The sequence below is a fragment of the Eleginops maclovinus genome, chromosome 1 (assembly GCF_036324505.1).
Source record: "Eleginops maclovinus isolate JMC-PN-2008 ecotype Puerto Natales chromosome 1, JC_Emac_rtc_rv5, whole genome shotgun sequence".
Lineage (NCBI taxonomy): Eukaryota > Metazoa > Chordata > Actinopteri > Perciformes > Eleginopidae > Eleginops > Eleginops maclovinus.
The window spans coordinates 9231302-9251369 of record NC_086349.1 but is presented as its reverse complement, the minus strand read 5'-3'; the positions used below and the strand labels follow the sequence as shown (position 1 = coordinate 9251369).

The window sequence follows — 20068 nt, the reverse complement described above, 5'->3', positions numbered from 1 at the left end:
CTCTAAAATCCTTGTTCCATACCTCTAATGACGGAAAGAAAGTTCTGCTAAGAGTTTTATATTGCTTTGAACGTTATTATACTGCCCTGTGGAGTTTCGAAAAGGTGATTCAAGGATGTTTCCATACATAAACACAGTAATTATCTCGTCAGTGTCTAAATGTCCTCTAATTATGATCTTGTTTCTGTTTTTGGTCACACAGCTGTCTGCCACTTCCACATCCCGAGCGGCCTTCTTGCAGTGCGTTCGTTGGGGGATCTGGTTCCCCTTCCAGGGGCCGGTTGACTGGAAAGGGGAAGAAATACAGATTGTTTTGCAAGGAGGTGCAAAACCAAACCCTCATGGAGTCATGGTCTACAGCACGGAGATGTCTGCCAAAACCCAGAGTCCTGTCACCCTCTCGCCTCGAGGCAGTGCTCAGGTAACACCATAGCAGCGGAGGCATGTCTCTGTCATAAAAAAATACATTTTAAAACGTGGTTACAACACAGTGTTGTTGCGAGCACTCCCATAGATGCTTTCTCTAAAGACATAATAATCACAGCATGTATCATTCTACCATTCTTTGAGATGATGTCGTAAATTACAGTAGGATCTGTTGTCTGTATCAACCAAGTGAAATAAAGGGAAAACAAATCAAATGCTTTTTCGATTTTTGTCTTCAAGGTTGATTGCACTTTGTTGTAAGTTGCTTTGATAAAAGTCAGCTAAATTAAATTGAATATAAGTGTAAGAATAGATGTAACAGTCAAGATGACATCGGCCTTCAAAGCTCTACGTTGTGAATAATCATCACGGTTTAATTCACACTTGTAGACAAAGACTTTCCTGAAAGTCACATCTTTTTTGCGACAGTATCAAACATTCCAAAGGGTGCAAAATTTGTCACCATGTGATGACTTCACTTTTCGCACCTCAGCTGTGACTTTCACACAGATATTTGACAATAACTCCACGTCACCGTCTTCTTAGCCGCTGCCAGATCATCCATTCCAGTTGTGTGCGTCCCTCCATATCTGTTTAATCCCTAATGTGTGAAACTTTCTCCTCTCAAGGAGCAAAAGGATAACATGACGTTTCGGCTGTCGTCCAGCCTGGAGAGGAAGGCATCCAGCCCAAAAGCGTCTCTGAGGACAAAGCAGGAGGAAGTGTCACGTCAGAGGAGATCACCTTCATCACCTTTGCAGGGTAAATATCATCATGTAATCCATAATGACTTTCTAAGCACATAAATTCATTTCTTGGAAAGGGTAATTTTCTCTCCAAGAATAAGGTGAGGTGCTCTTTACTGCTTAAAAACTACCCTCATTTCTTTTTCTAATTCTTGTTTATTGGACCAGAAAGAATATGGTCCACTACTGCAAATTGTTTTGTGCAACAACACCCAGGTGTAATCAGGCGAAGTTCTAAGCAACAACCCAGCCCGTCCTCTGCATACGATGCAGCCCCCACCTCTGCCGTTTATCTCAATTGCAGCACCTGCTCTCTGCATGATTAGCACGTTTCATGATTGGGGTCTGAGGGGAATAAAGGGATAAACTCGTAAGTGCTAGGAGAAGACTTTGGCAGTCCAGTAGGACCTCTTGATCTTGAACGAGACTTATTTAGCCTCTTCATGCTAATGTATCCTCTAAGAACAGAACTTTACCTTGAACATAAACTAATACATAAAGGGTTTTAACTTTAAATACTGGCTAAATTAGGCTTCTAAAAGTACCAATAGCAATATTGTTGGTATTTTTCTTGAATTTGATTCAGCGATAGCATGTGAACAATTAAACTTTGGATGGAGCAAAGAACAGATGTTTTCGATGGGATTGATTTTTAAGTCGTCGCTTTATCTCCCGCTCTATCCCTCTCAAATGTTTTCCATTCTTTCTGAATGTCTATTCATTTAGTTCAAACCTGGTGTTTCTGCCCAGTTGTGTATAAATGTTGGGCCATATAATCACTATCATACTATATGAAAAAAAAGATTTCAGTGCTGTCTGTGTAAGAATTGGATTCTCTATGATCTTCATGTTTTAATTAACAAGAGCCTTGTAAAGTGTATTGATTGTTATACATATTGAAATAGTCTTCTTCAACCCTTATTTCTTTGTCTAAATCTTCTAAAAAACATTTATACTGTAATCAAAAAACAATTTGATCACCTGCTCACCGCAACCAAAAGGAGTTAATCACTGTTAGTGTTATGTTCATTACAATTATTTAAATTAAATTAATTATTTTCAGTATCCCGTTCAACTTTGCTTTTTCTAAAACACTATTTGTGATTATACTGTTTTGACATTTAGATTGCATATTAAATGTGAATGAGTTTTGGCTCTTTATTTTAAACTACCTGATTTAAAAATATCCCAAATTACATGACTGTTGTTAATTGAAATATGTCAATGTGATGATGACATTTTATCCATACAAGTGACATAATTGCAGCAGAACAGCTTCAGTGTGCATTTGAAAACCAATCACCAACATCACACACCTGCCACATCCATTGCAGGGATTTAAGAAGAAAATGCTGTCTGCTGCTGAATTCTTCTAGCGAAGTCATTTATATTCCGCCGCTCGCAATTCGGCATGACTGTTCCACAATATCTGTCCAAAAATAACTCAGGAACCCCAAGTTTTAAAGAGGTTTCCTGCTGAAACAAAGTTCTGGTTAAATATTTCACTTCCCCCTCACAGCCAGATATAAATGACGAGCTACCGTCTGCATCTCTGACTAAAACCCTAGCTGCTGATTTCTTCTGTGTCCGTCGGGGAGTTGATTAAAAGTGTAGTAAACACTACACACAGCCACTCAATCCCAGTGACAGCAGAGAGAACTTGAGTAGACCCCAGTTGTGTTCTCGATGATTTCCCCCCTAATGATGCCGTTAACTTATCTTAGGAGAGAAGAACAGCGTTGATCAGGGCCTACTTCGTAGATGTGTAGAAAAAACTTTTGCCCATATTCTAATAACTGACTTGTCCTCAGAGATTCGCCCAAGAAGCCTGAATGATTTTAGGCAAAAATGATGTCATGAATCTCTGTCATTCCTTCATATCAGCACCTTTACCATCCGTCTCTTTGTTTATGGTTGTCAGCACATGGATATGCCAGTAGGACTGCTGCTTTTCATTCCAGATAGCTCATTTAGACCAATAAGTCATTCAAAGCTAGTATGAAATACTGTATGTAATTATTGCCTTTGATGCATGTTTACTTATTCATATTGAACGCTATCTGCGCTTCACATTGAACCAGCTATTTGATAGAAGAAAAACAATCCACTTGTTACCTCTTGTTAACCCTAACCCTCACACGGAATTATAGCCAATAAATTATCAGTAGATATTGCAAAGCCAGGTTGCTTTCATTGATTTAACAAATGTAGCCTTGGTGGCAGTAAAAATGGGTTGCGATCCGCCAATAAACCAAAATAGGACGTAGAACAAGCACAGTGCACTAACCAAAGATCAAAACATGTTTTAACTGGTGTGGACTTTCTTCACACTTTCTAAGGATGACATCACAGGTGCAAATTGCCATATGCTTTTCGGTATACATTCGTAGAAAAAATACATTTGAAGCATTATTGATGTTATTAAGAATAGAAGTGTCAGTTCAACTTGGTTTAGTCACAGCTATCCAATATTAATCCTCCATCTTTGCATAACACACCCAAGCCTTTCTTACCCTCTGGTGTGCATAAAGTTCAGGTTATTATTTCTTCCTAAAATACAAAAAATGTGAAATATTTTGAATGAATAATTGTTTGCTACTGAAAAAAGTTGATAAATGTTTCTCATGCATCCTTAATGTGAACTGAAGAAGCACAACTCTCAGACCAGTAATAGACCGGTAAAATAAAAAGTTTGTTTAAGGTCAATAGTCGAAACAAGGCAGGCAGGTGGTATGAGGCAAACTTACCCAATAGGGAATCAGCCTGGAGGGCATGAGATCAAAAGGAAGGCCGGGGGTCATAACAGGTATACTTAAGGCAGGCACAGAACACGTCTGTAACTCAGAAAGACACATGATAATCTGGCAGGGATTAACCATAGACTGTATATAAATTGAAGAAGTCACAGTAACATCATCCATAAGTTTGAAAGGGTTAAAGTTAAAAGACAAAAATATGGTCAACAACCAAACTCATCATTTTACTCTTAGTTCATACAATATGTCATACTGTTTTAAAGAAGACATAATAATATTGTATGAGACAATACACATGTAAGGAAAATGGTTACTGGGATATTTAATCAAATAAGAAGCTGATCATATTTTCTCATAGACTTCTACAAAATCTGACACATTTTGGTAAACCAGTGGGTCACCTTTTCAAAAAAGAATGCAGATTTAAAGCTGTTATGCATTTGTTGGGGTATTGTGTGGTATTGGGGAGATGGAAAAGGTTGGACCGGTCAGCAGGGGAGGTCAAGAGATGTGGAATGGCGGGAATATGGGATCTCAAACGACAGCAGATTTACTACATTGCAGGGGGAAAAGTAGACAAGGCAAGTGTGAAACCTCTCAAGTTATTTATGATCTTTCATGAATAACTTGGAGGGTGGACATTTTCATCCAGCCCATACATTTTCCTTAATGCATAATTCAGCTGCAGAAACCCTGGTTGTTTACATGACTATCGCTCATCAGAGGGATAAAATATGGAGGGGATCTCGCTGTTTTGACACATATTCTCATTAATGAGTTTTAATGATGCATCCTATTTACATATTTAAATGTATACTTCTATAGCTTCTTGTGCATATATCAAATCTTATATCTGAACGTACGTCGCTAGTTTGCTCATCTGTCAAAAAAAGTCCTCTCACTGATCACAAATCAACAGCCAGTGCATGTCAGTCCAGCTAATGAGGAGAAACACATTTGCCACAGGCGAGACATAAAAAAACGGTGAGGAAACAGAAAGGCCCTTAAAAACAAAATGGCCGCCGGGGGAAGGGGATGCCAGAGCACATTTGTGACAAAGAGCCAGTTTTGCTCCGTGTCCACTCTGTGTGCATGTAGTCTGAACAGATGGGAGCTACATTAAGACACCCCGGGCAACTGAAGCAATTTCCAAAAGGCCAGTCAAGCCCAGCACTGAGAGCGCGAAAGAGTGGGAGAGGAGGACAAACAGATGCCGGAAAACCGTTTCATTTCAGCATTACCATGACTACTAACCAAAAAAACATTGTGAGACTTTAAACTCAGTGTGACATCTGAGTCTGCCTCCTGATCTGTATGAAATTGGAAGAGATTTGTAAGCGATACGTAGTTTTGGTACCCCGGTGTTCATTGGAGTTATTTGCTGAAGTTATGTACTACACATTGTCACAGTACATTCATTTACTTTATACCTTGGAGTGCTACCTGACTGAAAATCCAATCAGCAAGAAAGCAATCAGCAATGACATTTAACTGTCAACTCTCATTCCCCCCCTCACAAGCTGATATTCCATTAAAATGTCTTACCGCACTTACAATTAGTAGTGCTTCCAGGTACGCAGGGCAATTGAAAGACATTACAATGACTTACTGTACTGGATTGTACTGGAGTTATTTGCATTAATATACTAATAAAGACAACAAGAAGAAAAAGGGATGACAATTAAACTTAGTTTACACCTACAAGGTAAACATAAAGTTGTCCTAATCTTCTTTTATTTTGTGTTTTTCAGGTCAAAGAAATATTCTGCCAGCTTCTCCTCCAGATTCTCCTCAAGGCCCCGGGGTAAGACACTTCCTGACCTACTCAACTTAAATAAGTGACTCTGGTGATATGACACAAAAGGACTTTAACTAAAGTTCAAACTTTCTCACTGAAAACCCGAAGCATTTTAGCAGCCGTTGTACTAATTCCTCAACACTTCAGTTTTAAATCCGGCTATCAGGGAGTCCACATGGGATCACTTTTGCTAATCATGTGTCATTTAAAGCTGCATTGGGGGATTTCTTTGTTGCCACAGCGGGACAAGCTGAAAATACAACACCCAACATATTAGTTTAATAACGGTCTATTTAACTAGCAGACACAAGATTAACATAATTTGGGATTTTTCTCACAAAGAAACCTCACCTGTGCTTTGTCTTGGTTTTTCTGAATAGCTGCTGTTAAAAGTCTCTCCAGCTGGTCATCAATTTAGTCTTTCTGCAGTTTTAAGTTTGCCATTTTTAAACATTTACTATTTTTTAGCATTACTTTCTGCTACTTCACTTACTTTAAAATGCTAACATTTTTTACCATAATTGTGTACTTTTATTTGATTTTACCTTTTCTTTTTTCAGTTCAGCCTACTTTTTTTTTACTTCTGCACTTTTCCTTTTGCTGTTGATGCATTTTCAATTTCACTGCTTTGGGAGGAATAAATTATATCTAAGTCTGAACTTCACTGACATAACAGTATTGATTAGTAAAGCTTTAAGTCGTTTGTCAAGTACAACCAGCTTTATTTGAAATCAACATCTAAAAAAAAAAAGTGATTTTAGAGTATTGACAGACAAATTAAATAATAATAAGAAATTTCTTTTGGCTTAAAACCCAAGACATGAATTAATACATTTTAAGGAGGTTTCTTTTTGCCTGGAAAACGAATGGATTTAGCAGAAAGAAATCTTAATCTATTGAAAATAAATCATTTGCTTCCTAAATTGAAGCCAATTCTTATGCTATCATTTATAAATGCATGTAAAAGCTAGAATCAAACACCAATTCATCAATAGATCTACATTTTAACCCTTTCAATCCATAGAAATAACGTTTTCAGAGTCTTTAATGTACCTCATATGGTAACGCAGAACATGTCTCCCCTCTAGGTCAGGGTTCAGTTACTGCTGACCTGGAGGGACAGGCTGCATGACAGGAACAGGAAGCCCTTCTAGCAGTTCCCTGTAGCTTTACAACAATACATCTCCCATTCTGTGCTCTTTAAAGAAAAATCATTCATCTTGACGAACCTACAGTCATGCTCTGGTTTGTGGACATAAATTGCAGGTCAAGCTTATATAATATTTTTAAATGTCAAGAAATGAAAGCATAACGTGTCCCAGATCTCTCTGCAACAATGTGATTAAGAAGCGTTATTGGCATTCTTATAATTCTTTAATCTCATCTGTATGAGATTAAAGAACGATAGGGTCTTTCAAAATATCCTGCAGCCAGAGTGTTACTGAATATGTATGCAGCTAGTTTGGCAATGGGGAAAACTATGAAGTGTGTGTCTATTTGAAATGGTATTCTTGGTAAAAGACAACAAGAGATCTGTGTGTCAATGAGGGAATGGTTAAAAATCAAACAGAAACCCGAGAAATTAGATATACTGATAATAATGATCATGCGTAGCTGCGTTAAATCACATTAAATGTCACATTATGTCAGTGTACGCTTCTTACAGGCAACTCATTTAACATTGATCCATTCTAAAACATAATATAATTAAATGCATCATGATCATCCAGCCAATATGTAAGGAAACTGAATCATACCATTCTTATTAATATACAGACATGTACCATATCTAACATATACCAGCAGTGTGTGTTGCTGTGTGTGTCTGTGTGTCCTGAGCTAAACTACCGTTGCCATCATCCCTCAGCCTGAGTGGAGTTGCCAGCAGAGACTGGTTGTAGTGATGGATGCTGCTCACTCTCAGGATGAGGCACACACACACACACACACACACACACACACACACACACACACACACACACACACACACACACACACACACACACACACACACACACACACACACACACACACACACACACACACACACACACACACACACACACACACACACACACACACTCAAACACACACATACACACACGCACTAACATTGTGCCACAGAGCGGAGGAGGAGAAAGATCAGGTCTGTTTCAGTGTGAACTCTCTAGGCCAAACGAGCCGCAGTTTGTATTGTCGACTCATTTTTAAAATGTGAACCAACAGGGGCTTGGAGCTGTGGGAGCGCTGCACCCATGAACTCTATAAACCAACCCTCATTTTGATTAAGCACTGAGGGCAGTGAAAGCCTGCTAGCGGGCAGCTCCAAGTGGCTAACAGGAAAGGCTGTGGTCATACTGGGCAGAACGGGATGACATTTAAGATGGGGGTGCTTAGTAGGAAATACCACTGTGAGCGCAAAGGTCTCTCATTTCTTTATTCCTAAAACATTCCAAACAGGCAGGTTCTATGGTTATATTGTGACCACATTTCCCAAAATGAGCATTTAAAAGCATCAGAAGAGAAGCACACATTGTAAAACAGTAAAGATATGCTGATTTTTCATTTTTGGGGGCCACTGTTGCAGTTACAGCATAACAGTTCATTGCTTTCAATTACATAATATCTTCGGAACATTTTGAATGGTTTGGCTCCTATTGACAATGTATGAACATGATCAGGTAATTCTGCAATTTCCTGTTGCATTAATGAGGGGTTTTATCCTCATTTAGCACATTGTTTTGGTATTCTTGAGCACATAAATATGATTAGTAATATGAAATCCCATCATCATCAAAGGGCCGACATCTGGCTTCTGTCTTTAGTGTCAAAGGTTGCCAGCAGAATTTATGCCCAAGAAAAAAAAGTCTCCGCTGTAGTTAGAGTCAAGATCAGCATAAGGGTATAGCGTACGTTGAAATGAATATAACCCAATTAACATGAAGAAGGATTTGGACATTTATTTTAATATATAAACATACAATTACAGTACTTTCTTCAAAGCCTCTTGACTCAGCAGTAACCATCATTGTAAAAATGCCTCTTTTTTGTCACTGTTCCAACCACCACCAACTCTAGTTGGAAAGTTTGAAAGGGATTCTGAATAATTAAGACATTTTAAACAAATCAACTAACCACCCAAATACATTATGCAATATACTTTGTCCTCCAGCTAATTTTGAAAGAGAGAATATGTAATCCTCTGCTAGAAATGGTATTGGTGGGTTAAAAACATAAGCTTATTTTTTTCAAAAGGGTTAAAGTGACTAGCTAATGTTGTGTGTCAAATATTGAGCAGCAAAAGAGCCAGGAGTTGGTAGAGTCCAAAGCAAAGCAAAAGGAGGGGTAATGTGTAAATAACAATTGTTGTTTATCTACAAACACAACTACAAATGTGTCAATTGTATTCCCTAAAAAAGACTAACATGTAGTGTGGTGTTACTAGACTAGACACACTTTTAATGCATTGAGTTAACTACAAATCCATCTAATAACCCAATCATCTTTAATACACCAATATTGAGTAAAAAAAGCATCAGTCATTATCGCCTTGGCTGCTCAATTTGCACTGCATCCATATCTATCTGAGGGCTATCCAGGATTCTGCATAAAGAAATGAAACAGAAAATAGTGTGTGAAGCCACTGCTGTTGGCAGTCGCTCGGCAATTCATCACGACTCTGGTGTTCACGAAATTCACGAACACAGACTCCCTCTCTCTCTCCCTATCTTTGTTTCCTACCTTTTCAAAGAAATTAAGATCCACTTGTTTCATTCCTAAGACAGATGTTGCCCGTTTGACTAAGAAGGAAACATAATTTCCTCTTTAACATGACTGTCAGACGCTGCTTAATCAATGGCATCCTTTTTCTGAAATGGCTGCGTAAACACGCCGGCTCTGTCTCTAGGCATTGTTGGATCTGACAACTTTCTCTTCCTCGCATAAATTATTGATCCTTGACGCTTGGTTTGCCCTGGTGCAGAATGCTAAGGATCTCGTGGTATTTTTAGACAACATTTCGGGGAGAGGAGCTGAGTTTGTTTGCCCGTGTTGACGATGATTTCTCACATGGGGCCGCGCTCATGTTTCAGGGTCATGCTCTTGTTCTGTCCACCCAGGTGGTCTCGTAGCCCCTGGGCCGGAGGTGAGGTCATGTTTCCGTTTGTTGCAGGCAGAGGGCTATCTGGCAGCTGGCATCGGCTCAGTCAGACCTCATTTATGCAGATCTCTATTACGCCGAGACAGTGCCTTGAACCAAATGTCTTTTCCAAAGAGTAGGACTGAGTAGAGTTTATTGCAAAACCCTTTTTGTCATTCTTAAAGTGAAGTAACCACTTCATGGGAAATTATTTTTAGATTGATAGTTGTGTTGAACAAAGCATCAATAGTTTTTCTTGAAAAATTAGAATGGATTTCTGCTAGTGCTGATGTTTGTCTGATGATAATGACTCCTTAGAGGTTACAGTTCAAGCGGCTACATTAGTAATTTTACATTTAGGGTTAGAATAATCAAATATTTCTTAAATTCACAAAGTGATACATTTTAGAACTGCTAAAATCTGACAAGGAACCACATGCCTTCACATTTTGTTGGATCCACATCATCACACCACAGACGCCCCCAATAAAACTATATCGCCACAGGCACACGTGAAAAAGGTGGTGCAACAGTATTGAATATTACATGGGGCCATCCTGTTTTATTCATTGCGTTTGAATTTCAGTCATCAGAGTGTCTGATGCACAAAACCTAACCTAATCCAAATCTGTATGTTGTACTGAGCTCATATTTGTAGTAGTAAAACATTATATTACATGTCACTTTCATAACACTTTTACCCAAAAAGCGTTTACTTACGGACACTCAATACTGGTGGCAATCCCCACAGGAGCAATTTGGGGTGAAGTGTCTTGCCCAGGGACACAGTGGGGATTGAACCAGTTCTCCCCTGATCTGAAGATCGGCACACTTCTTCACTGAGCCACAGCCTCCCGAAAACCATATACTGTAGTAAAAGAATACTTATAAATATACTTAAATTGCAATACAAATCAACACATAGTTGCTTCAAAAGCAAGACGTATTAGAATAGGATTTTTTAAGCACTTATATCCGTAAATATTACTTATTTACAGAACAGAACAAGCTGTAGAAGTGACAGTTGATTTCATCAGCTATAATGGCCACCATGAACTGCAAATCTACTAGGCTGTGCGTTAATTTATGTCAGATTTGCGAGTTGGCAGGTCCTAAAAACACTGGAATTATCTGGCTAATATGCATGCACTTTCAGTCAGTGATAAAAACACACTTTGATGCAATAGGTGTGGGCAGTGTCTTTTTTTCTTTTCTTTTTCTGAAAGATCAACAGATGATTTATGAATTGCTTGGTACACATTTTATATTTAAACTATCAAGGCCACATTTTTTACAATTCACAATATTGGTCAGAAATGTCTGATATTGTTCTTACTGCTAAGCTCTTACATTCCAAAAGTAATGTTTAATCATGTCTCATTAAAAATACATATTCATCCACTGTTCCTCATGTCTTCCTGAAGCGTTTCACTCAGTCTTGCTCATCCTCACCTTTTCATCTACTGCCGTCATATTCGCACGCAATTATCGCTCATTCTCATTCACATCCAACCTCCACTGTTCACACTTTGACACGATACTCCCCCTTTCTCATGGATCTCCAATATTTTCCTCTTTTGTGTGCTAGACTGTTCTAATCTTTAATTCCAGTAATCACTCCATCTTGCTCACTGGATCTCCTTCTTGATCCTCATCTCCCTTTCAAACCACACCTGCCTCTCCCTATCTTCCTTTCTTCGAGCCACATGATGCACTTGGCTCATTTGCCCCTTTCCCGCTGGACAAAACATCCTCTGACAACTGGCTTTTGTCTTCCGTGGGAAAGGTTACAATTGGCATTTATTCTCTCTGCATTAGTCATCGTTCATATTAGCTCCATCTCCAATCGACATTGATGGAAACATCCAGGTGGATACGCCAATGTTCTCTCCTTTTTCGACACGTGGCTATGACTCACAATGAGGTGGATATATAATACATAAAACAAATAGTGATTTGGACAATTATTATAATGTATTAACGTACAAAACACACATATCCCCAAAGCCACCAAAATCCAGTCAAACACTTAACAAATATAACTCTAACCCAACCGAAAAAGAAAAAACACATCATGATTGGCTTTGTTGGTTTTTTAACCGTTTGACCAATCGACAAACATTAGTTGAGAGTTTGAAAGAGGGACTGAATATGTTACATATAAAGAATATATAATCTGTGTTTGTTTTAACCCTGCTTTTGGTCTGACACATCTCTGATTTCAACATGACACACTAGAAAAAAAGAAAAAAAGGCGTAAATGGCGGCAATAGGAAAGCAGTCTTGTATCTATTTATAAAAAAACCTGCATGTACACACACATTTTGGCGGACATAGGGTTTACTTTACTGTAAGTCACACTCTCTCCTCCTCACATACTGACAATCAGGACACAGTCAAATGAACATTCATGGACTTCGTAATACACACACTAAAAGCCAGCTTACAAACAGAAAAGAAAGAAGGGAGGGTAATAAATACAGCGCACGTTTTCCCACATGTAATGACTCGGACACGCACGCACGCACGCACGCACGCACGCACGCACGCACGCACGCACGCACGCACGCACACACACACACACACACACACACACACACACACACACACACACACAGATGCAGATCTCATGCAGCCAGAATGTGAACAGATGATCTGCTTGGCTGTCAGGGCAAACAGGCTGGGTTCAGAACATTGGCAGCCACAGCGTTGGTACTACTAATTGCCTCTGCGTATTCTCTTGGTGAGATCCTCACATGCGGAGTGAGTGGTGTGTCTTTCACACCCTCTGTGTGCAGGATGTGGTGACTCAATGTGAGATCACATGCATGCGTGTGTGTTTGTGTGTAAAATTTGATACATTTTAGTGGTACTTGTGAGTACTGACTTGTGACAGCCCACTGGACTTGACATTTCAGGACATTTTGAATTGTGAGGACATTACGGCCAATTCTAACACTGGAAACAGCTCATTTTAGGGTTACGCCTACACCTAACATAACTGACTGTGGAGTGGCCAGCACTTTCGGATGATTACCAAGTGTAAGTCCAACCACTTTAAAATCTCTGTTTCAGTGACATTTAGCGTTCCTTTTAAAATGAACCCCAACTATCTTTTCATTGTTTAAACAATAAAGCAAGAGCATAACAAGTGGCTGTGTTCAGCTTGAATTAAGTTTGTTAAGATGAATCACATAAAGCCCAATCATATGATTGTATATACTTGTATTCCCATGTAGGATTGGCCAAATGTTTGTAATCTCACCGAAATACAAAACACTCTGTTACCCAAAATTGATTTTTTTTTGACAAATCTTTTTATTAGTTTTTGCACAGATAACAAACAGACATTATATCTGATGTGTTTTCTTTTCAATTAAATACTTTGCATAATTGAATCTTTTAGACATGGTGAGTGTGACCTTTTTAAAGGGTCAGACATTGCAAGCTCAAGCTGTGTAGCTAAACATTGGTCAATCCCTCAGAGCTTTTATTTTTTTTTAAGCTAGTAAAAAACCCACGTTTCCAAGCAGACCAATTCTTCAGGGTGAGTTTATAAGGAAATGTGCATAACATCTTACCAGAGATCTTCAATATTTCCATTTGATGGAACGGTGCAGCCAACCAACACATGCCGTCTGCTGTCTAAATATTTTACTCAGTGTAAACATCATATATCTTCCATGGAGATTTGGAACAAGCTGATACGGAGTATGATTCTGTCAGACGGTGTGACATAAGATGATTTTCCACCTTAAAGCTACTTTCTGATAAAATTCAAAGAAAAACATTAGTCTTTACAAGTAGATATAAAATGGAAAGGTAGAGATTAGTGATCATGTCCATTTTTATGGCTATCAACTTTGATGGGAACAGGTTTATACTTGTTGCTACATATTAAAGTTACCCCTTAACCCAAAACAGGTCCGATACCTCTCTGCTGTTTATTTAAGCACACAGTCTAATCACACTACATTTTTCCTTATCCTCCGTATTTTATCATGACATCTGTTACATCAACACAGAAAGTCTACATGGGTGGATTGCTTACTTGTTCTTTTTTTTTATAAATAAGAATGTCTGCTTGATCTATTTTCAAGGCCCAAGTGGATTAATGTTAATCAATGTATTGTCCTCAGCATAACAGATGCACTGAAGATACAAGTGTCCAACAGTTCACCAGATGATTGAACAACTCGTCTTCTACTGCTCAATATGGTTTAATGCACTTTATTGACTTCTCCAGAGCCATTTGTGTTGTCCAGCAGATTCAATAAGGCTTACAAACCAATAATTCTCTGTTTTATTTATGTAGCTTCATGGTTTCTTACCAAGATAAAGTCTGCTTCGCAAATTTGGAGTAATACAGTTAAAAATGTAACTGCTTATTGATCTCAAATTTGTTTTTTTACTTTTGTTTGTGTTTGACAATTAAACAGTGGTTAGCATTGACTAAATGATTGGCCTAAATAATGAAGTGTGCAACAAAAAAGGCTGTTCTGTTCCACCGAGTAAGATGCAAGATCAAACATCTTTGGCAAAATACATAACTGGTTGCTCTATCGCAGGGGTGTCCAAACATTTTTCACCGAGGGCCACATACAGAAAAATATACGGAGAGCTGGGCCACTTATAGAGGTGAATATTGTCTCAAAAGTGAAGTTATAAGGTAGCAAAACAAATCAAATGTAGGTGATTAATGCATGATACTTAAAACGCTTTCAGGAAAAAAAAAAAGAACAGCCTACATCCCATCTGTCTTTAGGGCTTCATGTATTTTGTTGGCAGCTCATTCCTTGAAACAGAAGCCTCAGATTGCTGATAATAAGAGTAAATATGAAGAGTGGGCTTTTTTTTATCAACTAAGATTTGTTAGAAAATGTTTTAAATTTTAAATGACTGAATTTATTTGAAAATTGGGCTCATTAATATATTTTAACATAGATATTTGAGAAGTACAATATAAGAAAAGCATAAGTTTAATTTGTGGGCCATATTGCATTATACTTTTAGAATTTGCTGAGGGCCGATTCAAAATGGCCTGCGGGCCGCATTTGGTCCCCGGGCCGTAGTTTGGACACCCCTGCTCTAGCGGAACGTTCCACAATGGGAAGGACCAGATATTGGAAATGTTAACCAAATGGTATGTAACCAAATTACTGCAGCTTACAATTCAAATTATTAACTCACACTGTTTGAATATGAAGTAGGAAAGTCTAGGGAACATGTAGCTGGCCATATTCATCAGTTCAGATTAGAAATTCCCATGATAAAAAGACCAAAGTAAGTTATTTGAAAGGAAGTCTGATGTTCCACCTAAGGACAGAATGAAAGAATCAGAGAAGAACTGCTGCTCTTTGCAAAGGGAACCGGAAGATGTGGTTAGGGTTATCCGATCAGGATTCCACCCAGACGCCTCCCTGTGGACACTCTTCTGGGAGGAACCTTGGGGGCAGACTCACTCAGAGGTATCTCCTAATAAACCAGGGAAAGCCACAGAATCCCCCAAGAGGACATAGGTGGCCAGGGAAGGGACTTCCAATCCCCTTGTCTTACTTTGTTGCCAATGCTTATCAAAACCAGATACATAGCAGGAAACTGCAAAGGGCTTTCTTTCTAAAGCTTACCATTTAAGCGCTAATACTTGAGTGTCAGAATATATTTAAATAGTGAAGGACAAAAGTGCTAAGATGGCCTGACCAATTACCTACCAAGAATGATAGGTCCACACCATTCACAGCGTTGTTACAACGACATTCAATCATTAAGGGGAAGTGCAATTACCTGAACTACAATGACGCACACGGTACATTTCCACATCTCCACCATCACCTCCCTGCTGTCATGTTCTCTTTTGAGTTGGTTATGATTAATGGATCTCAATACTTCCTGCAACGATTTGTTTCCCTTTCTTGGTAGGCTTTTAAGGAGACCCATGTGCAGCCAAAAGATCAAATGAACAATCAATTAAAATGTGTGAATAAGAACATTTTTGAAGTCAATAGGAATAACTTAAAACATGAAGTAGTGCTGTGAAAAAGTCAATGATGTTGAATGTGTCTAGACTACAGATGAACATGAGAGAAGTGATCATTTTACATTAAAGCAAACATCACAAAACAGTTCAAGTTCTGAAATGGCAGCTGAATATGACTGCAGTTATTTATAGAAAACACAGCCTTCTCTATACATTATATCCACAAGGCCCATGACCCCCACTGACTCTGTGCATTACATCAATGCACGCCATATATATATATATATATATATGTATATATATATGTATATATATATATTGTTCATCCTAATACTGTCAGTACTGCACATCCCCATTTCAACCATATTCAATCTAAATATAGCTTTATTCTCAAAGTTATTATAGTTTTCTTTTCACCGTTTTCTTTTTTGTTTCATTTGTATGTATGCTTATGTATGCATCAATAATATCATGACCAATTCAAAACCCAAATATAGAAAAATATTAGCAATTCTTTTGACCTTTCAGATGTTGTTGTAGGAAGCCTCTGGTGCGGAAATGAAAGGGTTTTTGTAAGTTTTTAGGAACACTTTGTAATATTGCATTGTAAAATAAAATAAATCAAAATCAAATGTTAGGAATGTATTCCACAATAACTAAATATGTACATGTTCTAGACTTTGTAATATCACCAAATCCAATATTTGAGGCATTTTATTCTTACTTGAATCTCACAAACCCAAATCCAATAAAACAAAGAGATGTTGCTTTGTTTTGAGATTTAGAAGTTGTGTGAGGTTATGGCCAGACAGCAGGACCTATAAACACATTTACTACCAAATAGTATGGTGAGGCTGAACAAAAGGATCTTTTGACTATGTAAATGTGGTCTTTTAAAAAACACAACATTTACTGACTTTTTTAGGATAACCTAAAGTGATGTTGTAAAATTACAACCAGGGGCCTTACAGGGTTAACCTACTTAGAAATACGCCTGTTTATTGGTAATGTCATTATTATTTAGCCCTTTTGTTAGGCTATTGTATGTTTATAAACTCTATTTTATTTTAGTAAAATATTTTACATCCCATGTTGTGGTGGAAACTTCTGAAGCAATGGAGACGAAGCTCAGAGAGACACGGGTGAGAGCTGGAGCTTTGATGGCAAACACTGAAGGTTTATTATGAAGTTAATGGCCGGAGAATTGACAAGACATTTGCCGCAGCCACGAGTTGACACAGCGGTTGCCCGACCAATTCTGAAGATCTCTACTACAATATTAGGTTTTAACTAGTTCAGAATGGACAATCAACATTCTTCAGTCGCCAGACTAAACAAATATGGACCCTACTTCTAACTAAAACTGTCATCTAGGTCAATAGAATATGCGTACAAGAGCACCTGGTGCCAGATAAACTGGTGCCCAGCTGTCCCAAAACAATAAAACCAATCTTAGGTCAGCATGAGCTTGTACCCAGTATGGGAACAACAAGGCTCAGGAAGCCCAGGCTGCCCTTCCTTACTGAAGATAACAGCACCTGCTAGGCCGAAAAACTATGCCATGGGAATACAGACAGAGGAAGGAGAAAATGATGAACTAGGTAAAAGGTTAAACACCTAAGCAAAATATTCGCTAACAACAGTCACTTCACCTTTGTGCTTGCTGGACCAATAAGGTGGTTTGTCACTCCCTAATACCAATAGCCTATTTAAATGAATACTTTTTTTAATCATGTGACAATGCTATAATTATGGCTACTTTGTTAATGCTGAGGGACCTTGGGCTGCACTTTAATTGAGGGACCTTGGGCTGTACTTTAATTGAGGGACCTTGGTTGTCTTGAGTACAATATTTATTGTGTGGATAACGGAATACATGAATAAACATATGTTATGTTATGTTACATTGTCAAACAATCAACAGCACTCTCAGATCATTAGCTCCAATCTGTTTTGTGTCAAGTCGAAAGTCTTCGGAATTAAGAAGGGAGCAGACAAACAGTTATAAAATCAACCTGCTGGGGGATGACAGTGCTGAGGGATTGTGGGTGGGGAAGCGGGTGGAGTGCGAAGGGCTTATAGGAGCAGCAGCAGTTTAATGGTGTGTTGTTGTCATCTGAGACGATACATGTGTCTCTCCGGCGTGAAGTATATTCCTGAGCCCTGTTGTTCATAATCATAATAATAACAGTGAATCATTTGCATTGTTTCTCCGCAGCTCTCGCTGTCTCAGCTGGCAGCTACTTCACGCTACCCAACCATCAGCCACTCCAGCTCGGCGTTGCCGTGGCAACAGTCGTTTCCCTCTCTGCTCCATCCTTCCCCGTTGGCATCGGCCCACCAGCTGTCACATGCCGTAAGATTTCCACCCCCGCACGCTCACACAAACACACACGCGCACACTTAGCCTTGTACTAACACACTGAGGAAGATACACAAGTAGAAAAGGAGTCAAGAGAAACATTTACACATCTTCAGGTGGCATTCAAACACACAGCATAAGCCTGTAACTCCCCAAGGATATGCCAACAGACACTCAGCAGAGTTCAAAGACACACTCACCTTTACAGCAAGTATACAAACAATGTGTTTTGGTGAATAACTCTGAATGTAAACAGAACTTCTGTTTGTTTAGAAGAAAACCCCACCGGGCAATTTCAATAAGGTACTTATTTTGTGTTTGCCATCCTTTATATTACTATTATGTATCAATCCATGTCAAGTAAATTCAAAACAATTTAATTTATATAGCTAAATATACTTTCCTCCGGTTGTTTTACAATCTGTACAGACTACAACACCCACTGTCTGTAGACCTTGCAGCAGATAAGGACATTGGGTTGTGTCCCTGTCCATTCCAGTCTGCACAAACACACAAGAACAAAAACAAATCATGACCAATATAGAAGAAAAACTGCGGATTTCCATCTATCCATTTGATGCAGGAGCAAAGTAGCTCAGATGTCCTTGTCACTTATTGCTTAAACAAACGTTTGAGAGATTTTCCTGAACATATTGGACGGATCTTTATCAGAAACCAAAGCAATCTTAACTGGAACCATTCAAAATGAACAGACGGTTTCCATCAGTGTGCAAGTGCGAGGATATCTGGACAGTTGGATTATTACTTTACTTTGTTTAGGAATAAAGTCGTACATACAAACTATAATTTCATTACAGTAGACGAGTAGTGGAGTTAAACCTTTCTAAACATTTGTTCATCCGCTCCTCTGTATTACGTTTTTATTCATTTTAATTTTGTGTTCACAGTCCATTGTGAGGCTTTTTTGAGAGCTGTCCTAGCCGCTCCACCTGCTTTTACGCCTCAGCAAAGCTAAGAAGGACTTTGCTCATATTCTAACTAGACAGCAGTAGCTTTAATGGGTTTTCTTCCATATTTCATGCTCAAATCCATATGGCTTAAGCTATGAATCATATTGCAGGAATAATCCAGGAAGTGTGGATCAGGCTTACTGAAGATAACAATATAATCAGAGGCACAAATGGCAACAAAAAAAAAACACAATTCAATTTGTTTTTGAAAAACTGACAAGGTTTTGCTATGGAAGAACAGTCAGAAAAATGTGTGTATTTTAAACGAAGTATATGTATAACTACACAGGTTGTCAAATCTTTAGAAAAAAACCTGTAGTTTGGTATTTTTGGTTACATTTCAAGCAGTCTATCCCATTAAATATGACAGGTGAAAGTGACATACAGTATATATTGCAACACTCTGAGTAATATCAGTTTTTCCTCCTGTAGAGATTAATTTGGCAGTATTGGGTTGGAGAAGTTTTTTTTATCAATGACTATAAATCAACATGAGCTAAGGCCCTATCTGCAGAAACATACTTTACTGCAGACTTGGATTTGTTGATTTTTCATAATTTAGCCTGAACCGACCTCCAGTAATGCTGTAGTATTAAAACGTTTCTGTAGAAATGTAATAATTAAGTGTTTCTACTCTTGTTTTTTTAATGATACACCAATAACTTATAACACTGCTGTAAAATTTGAGGTAAGTTGTTTTATAAGATTCAAAATTCAAAAGGTTTAATGTCATGTCATATACACAACAAGGTATACAATATAGACAAGACATTGAAAAATAAATAAAATAACATTTAAAATAAAGGACATTAACTTCTGACTTCCGTTTTCCCCTTTGTAAAGGACAGATTATGCTCATTTTCAGGTTCATATTTGTATTGTGTGCCTCTACTT

The 20068-nt window shown here is 38.3% G+C and overlaps 1 protein-coding gene across 1 annotated transcript in view; it reads left to right on the top strand.

The window, feature by feature from the left end:
- The window catches only part of nphp4 (nephronophthisis 4), a 157909-nt gene that overhangs the window by 82471 nt on the left and 55370 nt on the right, over window positions 1-20068 (top strand). Inside the window, 4 exon segments of the mRNA XM_063881257.1 lie at window positions 203-421; window positions 1056-1188; window positions 5680-5732; window positions 18060-18197. Of these exon segments, the coding sequence (XP_063737327.1) occupies window positions 203-421; window positions 1056-1188; window positions 5680-5732; window positions 18060-18197 (543 nt within the window).